The sequence below is a fragment of the Megascapheus bottae genome, chromosome 2, assembly GCF_031878675.1.
Source record: "Megascapheus bottae isolate mThoBot1 chromosome 2, mThoBot2.hap1, whole genome shotgun sequence".
Lineage (NCBI taxonomy): Eukaryota > Metazoa > Chordata > Mammalia > Rodentia > Geomyidae > Megascapheus > Megascapheus bottae.
This window is the reverse complement of record NC_143510.1, coordinates 95,022,916-95,048,656: the sequence shown is the minus strand read 5'-3', so window position 1 is coordinate 95,048,656 and position 25,741 is coordinate 95,022,916. Positions and strand designations below refer to the sequence as shown.

The 25,741-nt window shown below is 48.6% G+C and overlaps 1 protein-coding gene across 2 annotated transcripts in view; it reads right to left on the bottom strand.

The window, feature by feature from the left end:
• Positions 1–25,741, bottom strand: part of Tbc1d22a (TBC1 domain family member 22A) — a 266,527-nt gene that overhangs the window by 88,860 nt on the left and 151,926 nt on the right. For both annotated transcript variants that reach the window (XM_090328902.1, XM_090328903.1), the window contains exon 9: positions 12,931–13,040. In XM_090328902.1, coding sequence (XP_090185028.1) covers positions 12,931–13,040 — 110 coding nt within the window. The remainder of the gene's footprint in view (positions 1–12,930; positions 13,041–25,741) is intronic.

The window sequence follows — 25,741 nt, the reverse complement described above, 5'->3', positions numbered from 1 at the left end:
ATGGCAGGAAGAAGGAGGCGTCCTGTAGCAGAGCCGGGGACATCCAGGAGAGACAAGGCCCAGAGGCCTGAAGGGCAGTAAGGAGGCCAGGTAAGGAAGAGAAGTCCACCCCAAGGCTGGAGGCACATTAGGGAGTTAATGGTAAGACCAAGGAAAAGCTGTCTGAAGAGGAAAATGAGGTGGAAACAGGGAGCCCAGGAGCTACCAAGGTCCCATACTGAACATACCCTTTGCTTCCCAGTGTAGAAATGCCAGAAGGAGACCTGAGAGGAGGGGACAGTGGTCACAAGATAGCACTACAATTGAGGCAAAACGATGACAAAAACTCCCCACTGGAGATGCCGTCAACCCAAACTGTCAAAACAGCTTCTCACCAACTATATTGCTTGGTTTTTTGAACCTGAATGTAGGACTTTACATTTATTCCTATTAGCTCTTCATCCCATTGGTTCTCATCTGGCAACTGGGCAGCAGAACTCATAGTGAATCTTGAGTATGCCATTATCACACTAGCTTCCCCTCCAAGCTCAGAAGCTCTGGTTCAACTGATATCTCGACGTCTTCATCACAGTCTCAGAGACAAGGAGGGAAGGCCAGGCCCAGAGCAGGACCCTGTGGCATGACCATCAGAGACACCTCATCTCAGAAAGCCACCATGAGCACACTGGAAGCAGGCTTAGCTCTCTGTTTCTGCCCGAAAGCTTCACAAGCCACTGTCTCCTCACCAGTTGGAGATGGCAGAATCCTCCCAGGGCACTGTGGGTATTAAATGAATTGCCACGGGGTTTTGGTTTTATGACAGGGTCTCGCTAGGCAGCCTGCACTGCCCGGAACTAGGCCTGTGCTGTGTTAAAGGTGTGCCCACACCATGTGGCTCCTCGAGTGACAGGATCTAAAAGAACCTCCATCACCATCCACCCCAAGGGACAAACCCAGCCACCTACCCCAAGCTCCCACAGCCACTGGTGGCCCCAGGACAGTGGTTAAGAACGAGGGATCACACCTAGTCAAGGCAGGGTTGCCAGGACCTCCTACAGGCTGCACTTGTGTTTTCAGACACTGACCAACCAGCAGGAAACCCAGTGAAGCAGTACTGAGAGCAGTCCATGACAAAACACAGGTGCAGGGTGCATGGAGCAGGAGAGGGGAGACAGCCAGCAAAGTGGAGAAGCTGACCACAGAAGAGGGAGAAGCCAGCCTGGAAAGTCCACCTGCCATGGGAGTCCAACTAGGTGGCATTCTGGAGAGACAAACCAGAGAAGTTTTTAAAAAGCCATGGCGGCCAGGGTTTGGTGGGAGGGAGGGGTAAACAGGTACCGGGGCGGGGGTGGGGGCCAGTGCTGTGAAACAGCCTTGGGGGACCCCTGACATCAGATGTCTGTCAAAACCCACAGAGTGTGCACCCAAACCCAGGATACACTGTGGGCTTGGATTGGAATGGGCCCATGTTGGCTTACTGGTGATAACAAGTGAGCCCCACTGTGGATGGGTGAGGCAGGGAGACAAAGGAGGGGAAGCCTTGTTTTCTGCTTGCTCTTCTCTAAATCCCAAACAGCTCCAAAAAATAAAAGCCTGTTAATTTAAGAAAATATTTAATTCAACCAAAGAAAGTGGAAATAAGAAAAGCTGAAATGGAAAAAAAAAAACAAATGGAAAAAGCAACCTGAACTCCAACCACATAAAGAATTACATTGAACATATAGCATAAGTCCATCAAAACCAAATACACAGAAAGAGGCTAAGAATCTAAATGTCAGATATAAGCTATCTACAAGAAATGCCCATTAAGCCAGGAGCCAGTGGCTTATACCTGTACAGTTTGAAGCCAGCTAGGTAGAAAAACTCATAAGACTTGATCTTCAATTACTCAGCAAAAATCTAGAAGTAGAGATGTGGCTCAAGTAGTGGAGTGCCAGCCTTGAGTGAAAAAAGTCAAAGTAAGAGCATGAGACCTTGAGTTCAAGCCCCGATACTGACATACATACATACATACATACATACATACATACATACATACATACATACGCAAGCAAGCAAGCAAGCAAACAAATGGTAACGAGAACAGAGAAAGGAAGAGTGGGCACATATGGTCATAACGTTGAATATAGGTATATGAAGACAGAGCCAGGTAACCTGAGAGGATGGGTGGGGTTGGAGCCAACAACGCAGAATGATGGAAGGTATGCACGGTACTTATTGAATGGCATGTTGAGTTTAAAACCCTTTGATAACTACAGAAAATATTTTAAAAATGAGGTGATAAATCAGTAATAAACTAGATATACCCTGTCTAAAATGGTCAAACTGTTTAAAAGAAAAAAATTTTCAAATTGACAAGAGAATGGAAAATACTGATTCACAACAAGGGCCAAAATGAATTCATATTTCTCATGAAGAAAATTCCAGGCCAGATGGCTTCCCTGTTAGATTCTACCTAACATTTAAAGATTAAATAATATTAGTCTGAATAGATTTCCATTAGTTAAGGAAGCATTATATGAACCTATCATTTCCTTAACAACAAAACAACAAAAAGGCATTAGAAAAAAGGAAACCAAAGACTAATCTGTCCTCGAACAGAAATTTGAATACAGTTAGACATGACATGGGAAAATCCAAAAGGATATAAGAAGGTTCTGTTTTAAGCTAAAAATTACAAAATGCAATTTACCTCAGCACCAAGTTTGGTTTATCTCAGTAACAAAGGTTGGCTTAATATTCAAAAACTAATCAATGTTCTTCACTAAATTAACAGAATAAATAAGAAACAATATATTTTAATAGGTTAAAACAGCCTGACCACCCCCACCCCCCAAAAAAATCACATGTTTTTCTCAGCAAACTATGGTTTTTCCTTGACCTCACACACTGTTTTAAAAATGTGTCCTTAGCCGGGCACGATGGCTCATGCCTGTAATCCTAGCTACTCAGGAGGCTGAGATCTGAGGATCAAGGTTCAAAGCCATGCTGGGCACAAAAGTCCATGACTTTAATCTCCAATTTAAGACCAGAAAACTGGAAGTGCCACTGTGGCTTACAGCGGTAGCCTTGAGCTGAAGAGCTCGGGAACAGGGCCCAGACCCAGAGTTCAAATCCCACAACTGGGCGGGGGGGAGGGGGGAGGATGTGTTCTCATCCTCTGCTTCCACTGTGCATCGGGATCTCTGCAAGGCCAGGGTGCTGAGTAAGAAAACACAGACTCCTTGTCTGCCCACTTCTCACTCTGAGCAAACACCCAACGAACAGTATCTAATTTGGAAACAAAGAACAACTATGTTCAACAAAAGGTGTGTGCCCACAAGACGATCTCCACTGTGGGGATAAACCCAATGCCTTCCTCACAGTGCACACCAGAAGGAGTCGGGCTAGGGCTGCAGCCTGAAATTAAAACTATAAAATAGCTTCTGAAAAAATAAAATCATAGGGAGAGCATCTTGGTATCGTAAGTCAGCAAAGGAAAGTTAGTCAGGATACAGAAAATCATTACAACAAAAGAAAAAAGTAGATTAGATGTATCAGAGTAAGGTTATCTGCTTATCAGAAGATACTATAGACAAAATGAGCTAGTAGACCACAGACAGGGAGAAAATATTTTCAAAATAGATATCCTGTTCATGAAATTTCCTTCTTGTGGTAAAATATCCAGAATTTACATAGATGGTTTGTTGGGTACATAACATGGTCACTTACTTAGTAAAAAAAAAAAAAAAAAAATCTGGCTGCTTCCTAGAAAAACTAAACATTCTTCTACCCCATGACCAGCAACCAGTGGCCAAGAAGAAGACAGGCCATGTCTAGACACATCCACAGAAACTGCATCCTGCCAGCAAAGTCGAGAGGAAGCCCTCAGCCTCCACCAGGGGACAGGTAGAGTAATTCTGATGCAGTCACACAGCAGAGAACTTGATCATCAAAGGAACAATCCATTCACTCAGGCCATAATACGGAGTTCTATGGTTTTCAGTGCTATTTAAATTAATATTTTTAATTTTCATTTGTTAAATTGCTTGCTGCTCAATGACTCATTCTTAATGACTCTTCTTTTGCAGCCCAGTAACTAACACATTCTTGTCTGCTTAATAACCTTTCTAAAATGTTGTCACGAATCTTCCATTTTATTGACCAGGGCTCTAAAGTCACAGGTCTCAGACCCTTCCACACACCAGGCAGTACTCCACAGCCCGTGAGTCAGGTCTGAATTCCTCAAACTAAGAACATAGGTGCTTCACATAGCCACTCTTGCATCCACAAGGCCTCTCTTGCATGCAAGGGCATTCTGGAATGAAGGAGGGAGGGAGGGAGGGAGGGAGGGAGGGAGGGAGGGAGGGAGGGAGGGAGGGAGGGAGGGAGGGAGGGAGGAAACAAAGGAAAAGGAAAGGTGGTAAAGAGGTAAAAGGGGGCAGAGGAAGGAGGGGGGAAGCCATTCTGCCTCCTTCCCAAACACCGCTTCCCCTAGCTTGCTCTCTTTCCTCCGCGCTCATCTGGCAGCTCTCAGGACGTGCACTCTATTTCTAGGTCTAGCTATCTGAGCTTACTCCTGAGGTTTACCACAGCCCAGGGTCACCATCACCAAGAGGAAGTCCACTCCAACCTCAGTCCACACCATCTTGTGACAGCTTCCAAGGTAACAGAACCACTTCTCCACTGCATTCCTACCACGCCAGGCCACCATCCACTTCTCAGACTGAGAAATTGTTCCCCAAGGAAAGAAAATGTAAATGACTAATTATAAAAGGCACCGGTTCTTTTCTACTGGAAGACTGCTGTCCTGGTAAGTAATGAATCGAAGAGTCTAGTATGACTTCAGGGTAGTGAGGGTGCAGCTGTAATTCAGGGCACAATGACGACCGGACAATGCTGGCGTGAGGGGTGTTAGGGACACGAACACACTGGCACACACACAAGAATACGCTCCTAAAAGCAGGAGAGGGTCTCCGGACACAGCAGCTGAACCTGAATCTGCCTTTAGAGCCAGGGGAAGAGCTAAGGCCCGGAGGGGCTTACATCACGCCAGCCTCCCCGGGCGGGAAGCCTGCGTGAACCGGGGCAAGTGTACCTGCACTCCACACCAAAAAGCATCCCCAAAGGCAAGCTAGGACCAAGACACAGTCCAAACCCTGCCACCGGAGAGAGTCCTCGCCAACTTTTCTAAAGGAAGTGGTGCACTTGGGAAGGACAAAGCAGATCTGCTCCTGAGGGCCCCACACGCTGGATGGCGAGAGAGCTGCAGCCCCAGAGCCCCCCGCAGTCTACCTGCACGCAGAACCCCGGTGGCCCCCGGACGAGGCTCAAAGAGGGGCATTGAGGGAAGGGGCGGGAAGGAAGCCAAGGGCAGACTGCCATGAAATATTCAGTGTAGTTGAATTTCCAAAGTCACTACCATCCCATCCCAGACACGGCATGGGAAGCTCGAAAAATGAGTCCTCCAAACCACCCCCTGCCTGCCTCCAGCCCCACAGCCATTCGCTGCCCCGCCACTGGCCACCTGCTGAACCCCAGAAACCAGTGGGCAGGTACCATGGGCTCTGCACGCCAGCGCCAGGCAGCCAAAACCAGGCCCTTTCAAGACACTTCCACGCACTCTCAAGACAAAACCATTCAACAGGAATCTCTGGCAGGGTCAGCTGCGCTGGTCGCTGGTAGAAAACCTGCAGCCTAGGTCTGCTGGATGGCTCACCAGTGCAGGAGTCTCACTACGTGATACCGCGCACGCTGCTGTGGGGCTCTGCCTGCGCAGGACAGTCTGAACTGTCGGACCTTGGCATCCCCTAATTACAGCAATCACAAAAGGGCACCCCAACACTGCCCAGCCTCCTGCTGCCACCCCCACCCCACAAGGGACTGAAGCCCTACAGAGGGCTTGCTGACCCCCCATGCCCACTTCTCTCAAGCTGGGAGTGCAGCGGTGCACCAGCACGCTCAGCTCTCAGTTTACAACCTCCTGCCAGTCTGACCTACGGATTGACGAATGAGAGGCAGACAAACAGGAGCCATGCGCGGGAGCCGCCTCCGGGCCCACTGGAAATACATCAGAAGGCCCCGGCACTCAGCTCTGACTCTCCTGCTGCGCTGGGGACCATCTCCACTACCCCGTGCTTACAGACATGCACACAGCCAATGCCCCGCCTTACCATCTCCTCACCCAAGAGCTATGCAGCTGCTTTGCTGGTGAATTCTGCTTCTTACGCTGCTGCGGTCATGCTTCCCTCTGCGCTCTCCAAGGCTGTCTGTCCTGCTAGACTTTGGCAAGTAACTCACACACAGCGGAGAGCTGGCTTTGGTTCTAGATCCAGTCTCGTGTGGCAATGAGTTTTTGCTCAGAACACCATACACACGGCTCCACATTCCTCGGCCCGCACTGTTGCCAGCGCCAGCTTGTTTCCAATAAGGTTCTTCACTTCACTCCAGGCTGGTGTTCTACCACTTGAACCACACCGCCAATTCCTCATCCAGGTCTTTCATTTGGCATTTGTAGGCGCCTGCCTACCCTTTCTCTGAGATTCTGTCTCTCCTATTCAGTGGATCCTATAGCAAGCCTCTGTGTGATTTTGTTTTCACTTATCCATCTCCAGATTTTTCCTGTGTGTTGAATGTATGTAACAATGTTAATTAAAACTCTCAGCCATAATATCATCAATACTGCCTTTTTACATCGCTCATCCTGAGTCCATTCTTTTCATGTTATAACGTACACAGCTTTCAGCTGGTCTATGCAGCTGAGTCAATGATTTTCTCAGAACTGCCTTTTCTTAACTAAGTCTCTTTTCTGTTGTCTCCTGAGTTACAAATTTCAGAGACTAATTTTTGTTGCCAGAAGTTGTTTCATGCTTCTAAAACTTACAGCGAGTGTCTCAGCGCAGGAAGGGGTGACATTGTCCAAAAAGAAATGTGCTTGTTACCTGACTTAGGAAAAGGTAACCCCTTTGTACTTCACCTTTATGAGAACAAAACAAAAATAAAAACCTTTCAATGTCTCATTCTTGCTTGTAAACTGCTCCTGTATCTTTTATCATTTTAACCCAGGCATCCCAGTCCCCTCAGGTCACTAGTCCAGGCCCTAGACCCCCGACAACAGTGGCAAAACATGACATGCTCACTCTCCAGTCACACACTGTACTCTCTAAGTTTATCTTCAGAGATTTACCCAAGAAATTGCTACACACTTGACTTGAGAGAGCACTTCTCTAGGCAGAAGTCCTCAATACAGCTGGCCAGCCAACTGCTGTGGTCTCTGAGACCCTTTCCAGGGGTCAGTGAGGCCAGTGTCTGCCCAACAATACTGGGTACAACTGCCTTCTTTCCCTGCCTGGACACACAGCCTGCCCAGGGCGAACTGAAGCCACATGCTGGCAGGGGGCAGGCAGTGCTACCCCATGCCTCACCTGCACAGTTCAAAACAAAAAGCAACGTGATTTAAGCATGCCCTTTGGGAAGCAGAAATTTAACTACTACTACACTGAAGTGAAACCTAACTTTATGAACGAGGTTTGTGAACAGGGACAGCGGCCTTCTGACGCCCCATGTGGCAAAATGGCTGCTGCATACCTGCGCCTCGGAGGAAACTGCTGCTGCGGTCTTTGCTGCTGTGAGCTCAACTGGACCCTGCTTCAAGTAGCAGCATGCATGCATGAGTGCAGGCGTGCAGGTGTGCAAGAATGACTGTGAGGCAAACTCAGCCTGAGTCTCCGGTGACGTTTTCTCAAAAGGCAACAGCTTGCCTGTCACTTCAAGGACAACAACGGATTATGTGTGTTGCCAGTGACAGTATTTGATCTTTTAAGCCAAATTTGGAATCCAATTTTGAAGGCTTTTTCCACCAGAGTTTCAGCTACTTTGTGAGATGGTGGCGATGTAAACCCAGCGGTTCCTGGGTACAGTAGAAGTGTGGACAATGAAACAGTCGCCATACCTATGCCATCCAATATTTTCCAAATGATCGGCACAGGATGTTTCAGAGCCACGCATGAGTTAAAGATCCATTTTTAGGGTTTTAAAGTTTTCGTCAAAAAGGTCCTTTACATTCTTAGTTAAGCTAATTCCTAGGTACTTTATTTTCTTTGAGGCTATTGTGAAAGGAGTTTCTTTCCTGATTATTGCCTCGTTCCTCTCACTGCTGGCGTAAAGGAAGGAAGTTGATTTTTGAGGGTTAATTTTATAGCCTGCTACTCTTCCAAAGCTTTGAAACAGCTCAAGGAGCTTGGGAGTGGAGTCTATAGGATTCTTTAAATACAGAATCATGTCATCTGCAAAGAGGGAGAGTTTTACTTCCTCTTTCCCTACTTGGATCCCCTTTATGCTTGCTTCTTGCCTTTCCCTCATTCGTCATAATCAGTAGAAACCTTGGGCTCTACTAGCAGAGATTTGCAATAGAGCAAAATCTTGATACATAAGGCCATATAATGTGAAGCTAATTGAAAGGACCTCCAGGATATTGAAACAAAAGCCATATAATGAATGATTGTTGTCCTTAATGTACTATGTTGTCTCTCATCTCCTTTGCTGTCCCTTGGTTATCTCATATTGGTATAGTATCTCACTTTGTTATCTGATATATTGAATTTATTTGTATTTGGATATTTGAAATTTGATAGGGAAGGGGGGAAAACCAAGACGGGTGGGGGGTGTGGGGTGGGGGAGGGAAATGGGTACCAAGACATGTGAAAGGGTATCAATGTACGTGAATTAATGCACCTTCTATCTGGCAAATATCATGTAACCCTTTTACTAATTACAATAAAAAAAATTAAAAAAAAAAAAGATCCACTCAAAAGGCAAGGCCAGCCACAGATCTGAGAGTAAGCAGGTGCAAAGCTTTCACTAGCATGAATTCAGAGATCACCCTGCAGCTAGTCCTTACCGTTGTTGGGTTGTGGTAGAATGTTAAGAGAAAAAAAATCCACAATTATCTGAAAAAGCTACAAAAGTGCCCCTTATTCACCCATACTCAGAAAAGGCTGAATTTCTTTCAGATACTTCAAAAAATTACACCAAATTGAATGTACAAGGAGATAACAACTCTACTGCCTTCTATCAATTTAGATATAAAGAAAATTTGAAAAATGTGAAATAACACCTTAAATATTTTGTGTAGAGAATATTATTTTAAAATATTATTTACAATTGACAATAGAAAGTTTGTCATTGTTTTTGTTTGTTTATGGTTCTGGGATAGAATCCAGGGCCTCATACATGTTAAACAAGTACTCTAGCACTGGGTTACACCTCCAAGCCCCTGCCATTATTATTTTTAAATAAAAAAAATTTTGTTAGAGTTTCTCATACAATAAATATCAAAAGATATGTTTTGCAGGTCCTGGGTCTTGAACTCAGGGCCTGGGCACTGTCCTTGTGCTTTCAGCTAGCGCTCTACCACTTGAGCCACAGCATCACATCCAGTCTTTTCTGGGTATGTGGTACTGAGGAATTGAACTCGGGGTTTTGTGCATGCTGGGTGAGCACTCTACCACTAAGACACACTCCAGCCCTCCCCAATAATTATTAAGACCGTCAAGACGTCCTGAGGCAAATGCTGCAGCTCTGCTAGGTTCTGCTGCTACCCAGCATCCAACAGTCATTTCTGGGCAGCCCTGGACTTCTGAGGACCACAGCCCCCTTACTCCCTATCTTCAGGGCAGCAACAGCTGGCCTCCTGGCGACAGCGGGGTCTGACAAGCCCTCCAATGTATCCAACAGCCAGTGACCACCACTCTCCTTCCACAGGACTTCTTGCTGCAGAGGATGCCAGCAGCACATTTGCAGTATTAGTGTTTTCCAGGCACTTGTGGAAGGCCTGTGCTCTCCTCCTCCAGTCTGCCACCTTCCTGGATGCGTGCCCCTCCATCAGCATCCTGTCCCCTGACCCAGCCCCAGAGCAGAACTGCTCACATATACCAAAGCCTGCAAGGGGCCCAACACCTACAGGAGGCTGCTCACACAATCTCACCAATTCATCACTCAACCTAGTGCAAGAGTCTCAGACTGGAGCTCCACCCTGAATGAAAAACACAGCTGCAGAGATCCAGAACACCCAAGGGTAAGGAAAGAATGAATGAGGTTTCTGCCTTCTAGAACTTCCGCTGCAAAACAGAACTCACTCTACCTAGTACTGGAAAGGTCACAAAGGAGGGGGAGACCACAGGTTCAGGTGGGGGCTGCCACCCAAGCTGTGTGTGCCTGGACTACTGGCTCAGACTCTGCACCAGCCTGGGGCACAGGTGAATGCTGGATGTGGGCACTGTCACTTAGAAGACTCAGCTGGCGGGGACGGGAGTTTGGCCTAGTGGTAGAGTGCTCACTTAGCATGCACGAAGACCCGGGTTCGATTCCTCGGTACCACATACGTAGCAACAAGCCAGAAGTGGTGCTGTGGCTCAAGTGGTAGAGCCCTAGCCTTGAGAAAATCCAGGGACAGTGCTCAGGCCCTGAGCCCAAGCCCAGGACTGGCAAAAAAAAAAAAAAAGAAGACTCAGCTGGCTTTTTATCTGTGTCTCCACAGTCTCCAGGGACCATGTAAAACTTGTGAATCCCAGAAGGCCTCTGTCGGTTCAGTTCTCAACTGAGGAATAGCTTGGGCTATAACCACTGAAATCTCTGTGCAATGTCGTGGACGTCAGCCCATCATGAGGAACAGGTTTGACCTGGAGAAATGTCTGGTCACTGGCGAGGGTCAGGCTGAGAATCTACCCACAACAAAACAACAGCAGATTACGGAGGACTTCCAACAGGCAATGATGGAAAGAAAGGTGTACACAAGGACGACTGCTGGAGTAACTGAGAGCAGAAACAGGAAGAGGGCTCAGGGAGAGAAGCACCCATCCCTGGGGGTCTGACTCACTGGTGCATTTGAGCCTGGACTTTAAACCAGCTGGTATCCTGATGCTCATCTGAACCTAAAATGACAATGACTTCTGCGTTCTCAAGAATAGTCATGCCCTCCCCGAGGGAGGTGGGAGTGTCTGCTGAAGTGGCCTCAGCTCCAGGAGCTGGAGCCAACATCCTAGAGCCCTCAGCTCCAGCTCACAGGTGTTCATGCATCATCAGCTGCACTAGGTAAGAGACAGACACACTGCTATCACTGGAATGCGACAAGCTGTAAACACACTTGTCTGTCCTGTCAATAAACCACTTCTCCAGACAACATGTGCAGGTGAAAAATGAAAAGCCAGCATCGATCTCCTTGTACAACTGATCTTATTTATAAACAGAAGCCAGATAATCTTGTATTTAAATGGCACATGTTCCATCACTCACTATCTGAGAAGTGACACTGGAAATGTATAAAGGTTTACATTACAATTGAATTCCTTTCTAAGGTAGGAAAAGCTTTAAGTTCTAGGAAAGAGAATAAATAATGAAAATATTCCAAGCACTGGTGTCTCATGCTGGTAATCCTAGCTACTCAAGAGGCTAAGATCTGAGGATGACAATTCAAAGCCAGCCCAGGCAGGAAAGCACATGAGAATCTTATCTCTGATTAATCACAGAAAAAGCCAGAAGTGGTGCTGTGGTTCAAGTGCTAGAACACTAGCCTAATAACTTCGGGACAGAGCCCAGGCCCAAAGTTCAAGACCCAGGACTGCCAAAAAAAAAAAAAAAAAAAAAAAAAAGAGTATTAAGAAGGGAGTGAAGTGACAAACTCATGCTCTAGACACACATACACACATACACACGCGTACACATGTATACATACACACACACACACACACACACACACACACACACACACACACACACACACACACACAAAATGTCTCTGGGGGCCAGGAGCATAGCCTAGTGGTATAGTGCTCACCTAGCCTGCACAAAGCCCTGGGTTCGATTCCTTGGTACTACATACACAGAAAATGCTGGAAGTGGTGCTGTGGCTCAAGTGGCAGAGCGCTAGCCTTGAGTAACAAGTGTCCAAGGACAGTGCCCAGGTCCTGAGTTCGTAACCACTGAGGTGACCAGGCTTTGGCTGCAGGAAGAGATTTTCCCTTTTCCCTGCTCACACCTAAGTAACCAAAAGCAGTGTGAACCCAGTGTTGCTAACTTATTTGAACTGGGCCCTGGGCCTTGGGCCTGGCCTTTCTAGACACCTCCTCTGGCCTTTCTGGCCTAGTCGCTGAGCTGAGAGTGTTTTGGCTCAGGACGGGCAGCCGTCTCCTCTGAGCCACATGACTTTGGCCCTCTTGGCAGGGACTTCTGCGGGTGTACTCCACAGCAAGCCTTGAGAGTCTGGTTCAAGAAACTTCCATCAACCGAGACTCGGCTCAGTCTTCTGCTTTAGTCTGACGAGAGACTCCCAAAGCAGGCTCCTGCCACCTCCTCATGCTGCACTGCCTCCAGGAAGGCCTCCCTCCACCCTACTCCCTACAACCTCCTGGGAGCAGAACACAGCACGGCACATAAAACAGGCAGCCAGGAAAGGCGTGCTGGCAGAGAGGAGCCTCAGTCATTCCACACAGCCCTGGAGGCTGCTCCATCGACCTCGGCAGAAATGGACAGCAGTCCTCATGCCCGGCTCACCTGCCCACTAGGCCCCTTCCAGGTCTGCACAAGATCCCAGCCCCACCATGTACACCAACCAGGTTTTCCTCGGGACCCGCCACCACGGAGGCTCCAACTGCTTAGAGCCACGCAGCCGAGGCTGGCAGAGTTCAGGGGAGCTGCCAGGCTGTGAGCTACAGACACTGAACACAGTGCCCTGCAGGGCAGAGTCCTCTGAACAGGACGCCATGCTTGAGCAACGACTCAGGGTCCCTGCTAGTGACTGTGGGGAGACAAGAGTCCAGATTACGAGGCACAATGGCAGCCTAGGAGCACGTGCTGCTTCCGGAGTCTTTTTGACGCGGACGGATGATGAAGCAGGCCTGTGGCGACAGGAAGTGCATGATGCAGGCGCCACGGCTGGAGCACGGCTGGCGCTCCACGGAGCAGCCACAGGCTCACCTGAATGCCGTCCAGCAGCTTGCTCATGCACCAGTAGGTGTCCGCCTCGATGTTGCGCAGCACCTCTGCAGGCACGCCGGCGACGTCCACCCTGTCCACGTCCTCCTCTTCTGCACGGCACCCAGCAGGAGAAAGACAAGGCGCAATTAACACACCACGTAAACAAGACGGGGCGAGCCACCGCTGACAGCGGCTCCCTCCACCCATCTCTCATCACACTAACTAAATGGCTCGTGCAGTCCCACACCTCATCACTTAATGGCTCTCAATTTCAATACCTAATTGGTTGCAGATAATTAATATTCTGAATCTTCTCCAATTAATTAACATAATTGATATATTATAAATTATTGCTTCTCAGACATTTTTGCATTCTAATAAGAGAACCCAGAATACATTATTTATTCCTAACAGATATCCAGAAGGCTCTGCAGTAGACTTTAAAACAACTCTTTCTTACACAGTTACATATTTATCTGAAGCTACAGAGGCTAAGTATTGAACACTAGGCTCAAATACTCCAGAAAGAAGTAACTGACAATGGTGTTCTAAATAATTTCCTTCTGAAAATTCAGAAAAACTCATGAGTGGAGGGGTAAGTTTGTTCAAAATACACCGTATGCATTTATCAGACCATCACAGTGAATCCTCCCATACTACACATGAACATAAACTTAAAAATACAATTTTCAAACAAATCTAATGAGAAAACATAAATTTTTTTTCATGAAAACCAGATACCTAATTGAAATGGCTTATTGGATATCTGGACAAATAATTACAGACGCTTTCAAAGACCGCTCTCATCTAGCATCACACTGTACTTTTTCTCCCATCCTTCTTTATTTGCCAGTGAATATGTGTCTTCCCAGCAGACATCCGTGTTCACTGATGGCAGGCAGCCTGCTCCTTGTTCTGACCAGCCCAGTCCTTCAACCCCTCAAACCCAGTGGATAGCTGTGTGCACCCATGCAGAGACACGATGGCACTCACAAGCCCAACAGCCTGGAAAGCCTAGGCCCCAGTGTCTGTGCCCAGCTTGCATCTGAAACTGCTGCCCACAAGGGCCCGCCCCCCTTCCTTCGCCTCCTCACCACCTGGCCGCCATCTCACTAGCACCTGCACTATTCAAGGCATACACAAGGACACGTGCGCTGCCTCCCTGACTTTTGGTTCACAATAGAAGTCAAGATGGTAAAGGAGGAGGAACATTTCCACAACAGGAATCCTTGGCTGGGAGCCTACAAGCTGCGCCTTCCTGCGCTGCTCTTGAGAGCTCGGACACAATGCCAGCTATGCACATGAACCAAACATGGCTCTGCCAATGCAGGCCAGTACCCACCAATTCCACCTGTGCCCACTTCCTCCCTGGCACCGGGATAGGCAGGTGAGAAGGGGCTCAGCAGCCTGGCTGAGTCAGTTGCCCCAGAGCCTCAGCCTTCCTCAGGAAGGCCAGTCCTCTCCTCTACAGAGGGCGAGGATGACCCACGTGCCGTGATACCCGCCCTCTAGCAGCTCTGTCCCCACTGCCCCTGAGGGGCTGGAGGCTCTAGCTCCCACATACAGAGACCAGACTGCCCAGCAAGCCCTATCCTGCCAAGGGCCTGAGCCTCCACACTCTGCCAGCCCAGGCGCCTAGCTGGGACCTGCAGCCCCCTCCTGATGAAGCTCCACAGAGACTTCACAGGAAAGGCCCCGACTCCCAATTCCTCATGCCTGCTGAGGGTGGGGAGAAGGGGCGTCATCAGCATCAGGGTACACACGCAGAAACGGTCCCAAAGCACTCCCAAGACAGCAAGGACTAGGGACAACAGGGCAGCTCAGCCCCACCAGATAGCTGCCTTCCAGCTGAGTGGCCTGGGAAGGCCAGGGACACCACGTGGTGTGCAGGGCCTCCTCACCACACCATCCCCTCACTGGGAAAACGGCCTCAGCAGAATCAATTCCCATCCTGCCGATCTCAGGCAGATCTGATTTTATTTTCCAATTTCAGGGGATTGAATCAACAGCATAATCAGAGGACTTCTTCTGAGATGCTTTCCATCAACTCCTCTCTTTCAAGGTCTTGGAAGCACAGAGATATTTCCTCAGATATAATAGAAGGTAAACAGGAAAGGACCAGCCCTCTCCTAAGTCCACTGAAGCAGCTGGACTATCAACCCAGCCTGCAGAAAACAGGTACTGCAGGAGACAGGCAGAAGCCTTGATTTTTCTTAGTCTGTTTAGCTGGCTTATTATTTTATCCAGGAAAATGTCAGCCTCCTATTCTGGGTGTCATTCCTCACAACAGACCATTTGCTACTCTTCAATATAATGAAGAAATGGCATTTAACTCCAAGAACCCTGGTGCCCATTTGTCTTCTAAACGCCAAGAGAATCAGAATTGCCCTTACTGTTAGACAGAGATAAATAAGCCTTGGCCACGACAGAAGCCACCATACTGGGTGAAGCAGGAAGAGTGGCACAGAACATTCCAGAAGCCCTTGGCTATTAGGCTGTGCCCTCACAGCAGGGGTAGGCTGCAGAAACACTCACTGGCTGACGAGAGGCCCAGTACATGGCTCCACAAGTCAGGAGGACATGGCCTAGACTCCTCTACAGACCAGGTCAGCAGGCGTGGTTTTCTCCCCATCCGTACCCGCTGATCTGCTCCCCATTTGCTGTAAAGCCCAAGGAGAAGGCATGAGTCGGGCTTGTTCTCAGAATCAAAGACCCATAAAGCCATCAGCTAGGATGGCTACAACTCAAGACCATCTGACCCCCACGCACACACGCCCCACCAAACACGTGGGGAAGGAGGAGGGGGACCAAGGTGAAGGCGGCCCCTGGAGGGAGGGTGTGCAGCCTTGTTAGAGGGAAGCCTGGTGGTCTGGGGCTGGACTATACAACTGAGCAGTCGGTAGGGTGTGGCTCTCGAAATTGGTATCATAGAAACACAAACACACACGGGAGATGACACTACAGTCACAAACACACACGGGAGATGACATCACAGTCATACAAATACACATGGGAGATGATACCACGGTCACACAAACACAGAAGAAGACATCACAGTCACACAAACACACATGGGCGATGACACTACAGTCACAAACACACACGGGAGATGACATCACAGTCATACAAATACACATGGGAGATGATACCACGGTCACACAAACACAGAAGAAGACATCACAGTCACACAAACACACACGAGAGATGACATCACAATCACAAACACACACAGGAGATGACACTACAATCACACAAACAGAAGAAGACACCACAGTCACACAAACACACACAGGAGATGACACCACAATCACACAAACACACACAGGAGATGACACCACAGTCACACAAATACACACAGGAGATGACACCACAATCACACAAACACACACAGGAGATGACACTACAGTCACACAAACACACACAGGAGATGACACCACAATCACACAAACACAGAAGAAGACATCACAGTCACACACACACAGGAGATGACACCACAGTCAAACACACACAGGAGATGACACCACAATCACACAAACACACACGGGAGATGACACCACAATCACACAAACACACACAGAAGACACAAAGGTCACACAAACACACACGGGAGATGACACCGCAATCACACAAACACAGAAGAAGACATCACAGTCACACAAACACACACAGGAGAAGACACCAGTCACACACATACACAGGCCCTCTCTCCTGCACACAGGCCTCCCCTGCTCAGACTTGGGGATCTGAAGCTTGAAATGCTAACACTTCTGTGATGGAGTCCTTGGTTCTTAATTATGTAGATTTGGGTTCCAATGCAGAGAGCGGTGACACACACAAGACTATAAATTCACAAAAACTCTTGAGTTCAGCACAAACAGCACGAGGGTTAAATTGGTTTAGCAGTGGGAATGCTTAATTCTACTATAAATAATGCTCACTCAGTGGAAGACAGCCACATCCAAGCCCAACTGCTTGGCTCGAAAAGGGGTCCCAAGTGGTGAGAAGCAATGCCCTCTTCCAACCTGCAGTCCAGCTCTGCTTCCACTCCCTCTGCCCCACTCAGAAATCTCCATCCTCACAAACACACCACAAGCAGGAGGCAGAAGACTGGACAGGGTTGGTGAACCAGGCTGTCTTCTCTCAGTGGATGAAAACGTTCCAACATTCCTCGTGGAATATGGCTGGGAAGAAGTCACACTGGTCCGGATACTGAAGTACAGCGTGATCAACAAGTCCTGGGTCTTAGATTACCCTGGTGATGTCATTTTTGAAAAGCAAAATAATCTTAGATGGTCCTTTTAATTCATCTAGATCCTCATTTTATAATAATACTGCAACCTATTTGCTGAAACAGTGATTTCATTCTATTACAGGTATCAAGCTTTTTTTTTTAAGGAAGCTGGGATGGAGAAAAAGGAGAAGATAAGAACAGCCTTTAAGGTGTATGTTTCATTTGTCCACTGACCAGACTTGGTCACTTTATTCAGCGTTTTCTGACCATCCCACAGAGACGCCTGTCTAGGAAAGGGACAGGTCAACTCCAGTAGGACCCCACTGCAAAAGACAGCACAACCCGCCGGGGCCACAAGGGAGCTCTCTCTGTCTCTGCTCCCCTACCAGGACTCCTGATAGTCGCTCCTAATCTCCAGTGTGCCCCCCAGCTCTTACCCGAGTGCCTGGCACAGAGACAGCGAGCACTGAATAAATGCGTGTCAAGTGAGTCCTCAGCCCCTCCAAAGAGCCTACATCCATAACTAGACTAGAACTCGGAGAACGTGGCCAAGACAATCTTCGATGAGGAAAATAAAAAAAAGAACACGATCCAAATTTGTCTGCATAAAAGAAGGACTGACATCATCGCTGAACTTAAAACCACACAGCAAGTCTAATTTACATGTAATGACACTGTGAGCAACAGCAAAACGAAAAGGAAGTCATTCAACCTGAAGGAAGCATTCTCCCAGCAAGTCACGGGCCGCGCACACTGCTCGCACATGGCTCACCTTAACTGCCTCCTTGATGGGAAAAGCTCAGAGTTCTCCAGCGGAGGCAAACGATGTCGCTACTTTGAGACCCTCAAAAGCTGCTGTTTGTGAAAAGCTGAGCTTGCCTCTGAAAATTACAGGTGCAGTTTCTCAGGAAATCAGAGGGCATGTGGGATCCTGAGGGCCAGGATCACCAATGTCCCAACGCGGCCATCTGACAGGAGGGGCACCGTGCTCTCCTCCCCCTCAGGCCTGTGCCTACCATCTGTGTACATGCTGTACTAAGGGACTTAGGCCCCTTGCTGCCTCTTATTGAGGACAGCAGCTAGGGCCGTCAACTAAGAGCTTCATGATGCTGCATTTCCATTAGGAGATTCTGCTCTTCAGAGGGCTGTCCGCAGGAATCTATGGAGAAAAGCCTTCTTGAGTCAAGATAGCTGAAAAATACAAACTGATCATAGATCAGTCCATTAAATCACACCACTCCCTTTGTCTAACTCAGGCAAAAGCAATTTCCCCATGGATGCCATGGGCCTTTAGAACAATCAGGAAAATGATCCCTCATTCTGATTATGAATAAAGGTCCAAAAGAGAGAACCCACAGCCCGAGGCCCTTCTGGCTCCTCGAGGCCGGTGTCAGCCCCACTGAGAAGGGGATCGGTGGCTGTCCCACATGTGGGCAAGGCCCACAGAAGGCCTGTGTGGCCCACAGCACCCGTTCAGCGGTGTGAGACCACGAGTGCAGTGCCAGCCACCGAGTGCTCACCAACAAGGCCGCAGGTCATACAAAACCCTTCCACACTCTCTTGGAAGAATTTTGGAAGAGCGGTCGTTTACACGTGTAATTAACTAGAAAGATGTTGACATATGTAATCTCTTATACAGCAACACAAAGAACTATTTTCAATAAGAAACATAGTTAAGTAGATTAACTGAAAAGGACACAATGGCCTTAAAAGTTTGTATGTTTTTAAAAAATTCAATTCGGGGCCAGGAGTTTGGCCTAGTGGTAGAGTGCTTGCCGAGCATGCACTGACTCGGGTTCAATTCCTCACTATCGCACACATAGAAAAAAGCCACAATTGATGCTGAGGCTCAAGTGGTAGAGCTCTGGCCTTGAGAAAGTCCAAGGACAGTGCCCAGGCCCTGAGCAGAAGCCCAGGACTGGCAAAAAAAAAAAATTCAAATCATGAAGCAAATCATTAATTATCATATATAATCAGAGCAACACAAGACACATTAGTTCAACAAAAGACTGGCCAAGATTACAAGGTCGAAACTGGCCCATATGGATCCAGGTGAAGAACCACAGGCCACTCAAGACACAGTTCAGTATGCAGCTCCGGGCCCCACAAGTTCTGAAAAACAGTCTGACAAAACATCTCCAGCCCTTTCAAGATCCAGAGCTTGGCGGAGGCAGACCCCACACCAGAGCCTGTCTACAGGAACCCAGGGAAAACAGCCCTGTTCTTCTTTAGCTCAGAAGCTGGCAGGAATTCGGTCAACAAGGTGAAAGTATCAGGAGAGAATAAGGGAATTAGGTAACAATGACCAAGATTGCTCAAAAATTAACATGCTGAATTGAAATCCCTTGGCTCAACTACTTTAGAAAGAAAGAAAGAAAGAAAGAAAGAAAGAAAGAAAGAAAGAAAGAAAGAAAGAAAGAAAGAAAGAAAGAAAGAAAGAAAGAGTGAGCCTGGGCCAGGAGTTTGGCCTAGTGGTAGCGTGCTTGCCTAGCATGCACCAAGACTGGGGTTCCATTCCTCAGTACCACATACACAGAAAAGGTCAAAAGTGGCACTGTGGCTCCAGTGGTCGAGCTCTGCCCTTGAGAAAGCCCAAGGACAGTACTCAGGCCCTGAGTTCAAGACCCAGCACTGGGGGTAGGCAGGGCACATGGGAGAGCTGGCGTACTGGAACCAAGGCATCCCCGCTTGTGGATGAAGTGCGCGGAGGGATCTCCATCCCTGGGGCTAGACGAGCTTCCTGGCCTCAAGAGCAGGCACGCAGCAGTTCCCAGACCCTCCACCAGGTGACAGGGACTGTGCCCAATTCCCGCATCAATTCTGGGTCTTCAATGCATCCCTCAGACACATCAACTTCAAAATTCTGCTCGTGTTTTGGGGCTTGCTTACCCCCACCCAAGAGCCCCCTGGTCCCATTTAAGAGGACCGTGGTGGGTCAGTAACCCAGAACCTGGTTTCGTGCAGGAGGTTTGCAACCGTGGCCTCTGTGACAGTGTCTGTGGTTGTTGCCAGGAAGCAGGACAGCAGCCCAACCCCTGGACTGCATTTCCAAACCCTCCTCTGCCTCATTCCCATCCAGCAGTAATTGATACATTTCAACCTATACAGGCCTCGGGTTGCATCCGGTAAATAGACCATAAAATGAAGCAAAGAACTGCTTACATTATAACTGCCCCAACTGGACTGAACGTAATCACAGGATGGATATGAGGCTACTCTATCAAAACAAAAGTTAGAAAGACTGTCCGGGTACTACAGCGTACAGCCAAGCCAAAACAGGACTGCTTCCTTCCAGCATGCTTTAAATATACCTCCATTTGAAGTAACTTACGTGACTTGTGCGGCTCTTCACTGGTCAAGAAAGAGAAATGTGTTCCTCTAGAGAGCACGTGGCTCAGCCTTTTCAGAATGGGCCCTTCCCGCCTTCCCAGCTGTCAAACCAGGTCCTGCTCACAGCTCTGCGAGGTCACAGGCGCCCCCCAGTGGTTAGGGAGGGTCTCAGCACACTCACAGGCGCCCCCCAGTGGTTAGGGAGGGTCTCAGCACACTCACAGGCGCCCACCCACCCACCTCCTCCCACAGTCTCACGTGCAAACAGCCCTGCCGCTGTGCACCCTCCCCTTGGGATATCAGCTCTCCAAACGGAGGCACCAAGGAACCACGGCTCTGGCTTCATTCACAGTCACCTTCTAGCTTCAAGGAACTGCCAAGGAGAGGCACCAGCCTGATTCTCGTGCTTGTCAACCACCTCGCCACCCCACTCAAGGCCTGGCCCCCCTGCGGAATCACAAGTGGGCACACGGGCCCACAGGTGGAGTCAGGTCCAGAGCACATAGAAAGGCAGCTCGAGGCCCACAGGCACAGCTCTGCCTGCCCTGTGGATGCCCTGCGCCCACTCCTGCAGTGCTGAGCTCACTGAGTGTTCCAGATGGGCAGCTCAAGCCACAGAGGGCTTTGCAGCCCAAAAAGTGGCCTCTCGGCTTGCCTGGCCCCAAAGGCTCACACTCTGCCCACTCTGTGGCCTGAGTCTGGAGAGTAGTCTACCCTTGCCTCCATCACCAACTCAGCGGGCACCACTGCCATTGCCCTACACACCCTGGCTTCAACAAAGGAAGCACAGGTGGACACCAGGCTTGCCGGGTGTGGGCTTGCCAATGTTTCTATCTTACTGAACCCTATGTATACAACAGTGGAACCCAGGGAAGACCAAGGAATTGGTGGTCACTCTATAGAACAGTACAACTTGGGGCCAAGAGTGAGGCCTACTGGTAGAGTGCTTGCCTAGCAAGCACAAAGACCCAGGTCCCATTCCTCAGTACCACATCCATAGTAAAAGCAGGAAGTGGTGCTGAGGCTCAAGTGGTAGAGCTCTAGCCTCGAGAAAGTCCAAGGACAGCGCTCAGGTCCTGAGTTCAAGCCCAGAACCGGCAAAAAAAAAAAAACCCACAACTACCCAACTTGGACGGCACAAGAGCACTGCACTGGGCCACTGTCCTGGGAGGCACCATGTGCCCAGGAGCTTCAGGGCAGGCCGAGATTTGTAGCAGATGGGCCGGGTGATAAGAGTACTTACCTAGCATACACAAAGCCCTGGGTTCAATTCCTCAGTACCACATACACAGAAGAGCCAGAAGGGTGCTTTGAATTGAGTGATAGAGTGATCACCTTGAGTAAAAAGAAGCTCAGAGACAGTGCGCAGGCCCTGAGTCCAAGCCCTAGGACAAGAGAGAGAGAGAGAGAGAGAGAGAGAGAGAGAGAGAGAGAGAGAGAGAGAGAGAGAGAGAGAGAGAGAGAGAGAGAGAGGAAGAAGAAGAAGAAGAAGGAGGAGGAGGAGGAGGAGGAGGAGGAGGAGGGGAGGGAAAGAAAGAAAGAAAGAAAGAAAGAAGGAAAGAAAGAAAGAAAGAAAGAAAGAAAGAAAGAGGGAGGGAGGGAGGGAGGGAGGGAGGAAGGAAGGAAGGAAGGAAGGAAGGAAGGAAGGAAGGAAGGAAGGAAGGAAAAGAGAAAAGAAAGGGAAAGGGGAGAGAGAATGAGAGACAGAAAGAAAAGGGAGGGAGGGGGGAGGGAGGGAGGGAGGGATAGATAAGGAAATTGGCTACTTTTAAAAAATTCAGTCACAAAATAAAAATCTGAGGAACTCAAAACACCAGAAAAGTTAGTCACAAATCTATCATCTAAAATACAACCAGAGTATCTATTGATATAATTTTATTCCAGCTTGTTTCCATGCATAGGTTTTGTTCAAGTTTTTATATGACGGCACTGGCTACATAAATCTTTACCCTACTGAAATCTGACATTGGTGATGAGGATCTATTTTATAACACACTCTTTGAGGCCATGCTAAAGGATGCTGCAAAATCATCTAAAGAACTGCTGGCTTCCCAGCTCACTCAGCCACAGCCCTACTTTGGGATGCTAACATCATTTCCCAAACATTATACTATTATAAGGAATGCCCAATAAGCATCTTTTCTGCATAAGAGATGGGATCCATATCGAGAGTGATTTCCTTGAAGACAAACATCTCAAATCAAACTGGCAGGTGAAAGAGTAGGAACATTCCAAGGCTCCTGACAAATACTGGTTAATAAGTGTTCACGTTTCAGAGCCAGGAGAGTGTGGGACTCCATCTCACCACTCTCCCTTTGTACTGATGCCTTCTTTCCGTCTCAGTGCTAATGAGGTCTCCTTTTCATTTCTGCGTTTTCTGGTGGAGTTTAGAGTCTTTCCCAAGAGATGAACCCTCCCAGGCCGAGTTTTACAGACATCTGCAGCCCGTTCTGGAAAGTGCTTTACATAAGGGCTGAAGGAAGACATATCACACCTGCCCAGCTCAGCTCCTCCAGAGCAGCTTGGAAAACATGCGTTCACTAAGTGTAGCACGTGAAGTTTGCCAGACTCCACAGCAAAAAGCTGGACACTGGTGACTCATGCCCATAATTCTAGCTACTCAGCAGGCTGAGATCTCAGGATCAATGTCTGAAGCTAGCCCAGGCAGAAAAGTCTGTGAGACTCATCTCCAGTTAACTACCATGCCAGAAGTAGAGGTATGGCTCAAGTGTAGGGTACTAGCCTGGAATAAAAAACCTCAAGGACAGTCCCCAGGCTCTGAATTTAGGCCTCCGCACACACGCGCACACACACACACACACACACACACACACACACACAGAAATTGAGACCCCCCCCCCAAGGACAGTCCCCAGGCTCTGAATTTAGGCCTCAGCACGCACACACACACGCACATACACACACACACACACACACACACACACACACACACACACACACAGAAATTGAGACCCCAAAACTAAAACAGCCCAAATAAATCTGTCAAAATTCCACATAAATGAATGCACATGCACACACGATACAGCTGCTCAGTAACTTCACCAGACTCACGTGTGCATCCCTAGGACACCAGCAACCAGGTGGTAGTACACACGTGCTACACCGGTAATCCTTCCACTCAGAACATGTGCAGAGCATCACAAGTATGAGGCCAGGCTAGCGTAGTGAGTTCCAGGCCAACAGAGGTTGCAATGCAAGATCGTGTCTCATGTACAAAGAATGCCAGTAGCATTTCTCATAACTGCCACCATTCTACACTCACACTAAGTCATGAGTCCCTGGGTGTGGCTCCAGAAGGTCTGTCACCTTCTCCTAGAAACTGGGGTCCTGACGTTCTGGGAGGGGATAGTCAATGCGAATCCTTTGAAACTAGGGAGATGGAGGGTTTGGGGTGGAAGGGACGGGGAGATGGAAAGAGTGACCTCCATCAAGACACACTATCCTTACAAACTAACTTGTTGGATGGTAACCCTTTGTGTAACGACTTAATGGTAGTAAAAATATAATAATGATAAAAGAATTATGGCCTCTCCCCAAATTACCTGAAAAGTCATCAGCACTCTTCATCATAATTGTGCTGAAATACAAAATGGGGAATTGGAGGCATACAAATCTCAAACATGTTTCTGAGATGTTAACCAGAGCTTGCAGGAGATAGTGTAAACTCTGAGGACAGGCCAAACAACACCCGGAGTCTGCTGCAACCTGCACACGGCTGTGAGCATGGAGGCGAGCCCTGGGGCCCAGGGTTACCTGTGTCCTGAAGGGAAGTGGTGGGGGCCTGCACGCAACTTCCCAATATTCACAGGGCTCTAGAGGCAACATTTAACAAGAACGTGGGCGAATTCTGACACTCACTGACCATATATTCTGAAATTCTTAGATGGCTTTTAAAACACTGGATTATCTCAGTGAATGGACATACTACATGTGTGTTAATGCAAAGGCAGTTCAGAGATCATAATGTGACTCTTACAGCTGCCTGTGATTAAAAAGTGAGCTGTCCAAGCTAGTACTAGTCGTGAAGAGAAAGACGAGAAGGAGCCCACAGCCTCCGATGGCCGCACAGGGAGGTCCCCTAATCAAACTCCAACTCCAAGACACTCCAGAACCCCAGGGCTTTTGACCAGCATCTCAACCCTGCAAATGTTTTGCACAGTGCAGTAGCTTGAGTTGTGGATTTTCAGGTTAGGGATATGTTCATCCCGTCTATGCAAATACTCCAAACTGGAAACACGTTAAGACCCACGCATTCCAGACAAGGAAAGCTTAGCCTATATTTATATTTTCTACCAATGGTTTTCTGAAACGCGCTCCAAGCCAGGAGTCATCGGCAGGGGTCTTTGAGGAAATGTGCTGTCTTAGATGTTGACTGCATGGCTTCATCCTTGAGCTATACCAGCAGTACTGACAAAGTAGCCCTGCCTGGACCTAGATACCACAGGTCAGTCTGAAGGCATTTGTGCCAAGTGTCAGAGAGATGCAAAGAAAACACAGGTTCTAAATTAGACTCAACAGTATGGCTTACATGTGGGTGGAATGCAACAATATATATAAAGCAAGCCAGGAGTCAGAGAATGGGAAAATGAACTAACTACTGGCAGGGAGGGATGGGGAAAACACACGACCAGGCCAAGCCGCGAGAGGAGAGGGCCCACGACCTCCTGCACTCAGCCTTCCTTCCCTGGAGCACAAACAGAGACGCCACAGAGCTTCACCAAGGCAGGAAAATCTCTCTCCAAAAAAAAACCCCTCCTGAGGAAGTCCCTCCAGCTAATATCCCCTGGCTCTAGGTTCCAGAAGAGAGTGATCAACAATAACACATCTGTAACCCATGGTAATCACGTCTTGCGCCCTGCTTCTTGCGCCCTGCCTTCTCTCAACAAGTGGAGGAGTGCAGGAGTGGAAGAGTGGAGGAGTGGAGGAGGAGAGGAGGAATGGAGGAGGAGAGGAGTGGAGGAATGGAAGAGGAATGGAGGAGGAATGGAGGAGGAGAGGAGGAGTGGAGACGAGTGGAGAGGAGTGGAGGAGTGGAGGAGGAGTGGAGGAGGAGTGGAGGAGTGGAGGAGGAGTGAGGAGTGGAGGAGTGGAGGAGTGGAGGAGGAGTGGAGGAGTGGAGGAGTGGAGGAGGAGTGGAGGAGTGGAGGAGTGGAGGAGTGGAGGAGGAGTGGAGGAGTGGAGGAGGAGTGGAGGAGTGGAGGTGTGGAGGAGGAGTGGAGGAGTGGAGGA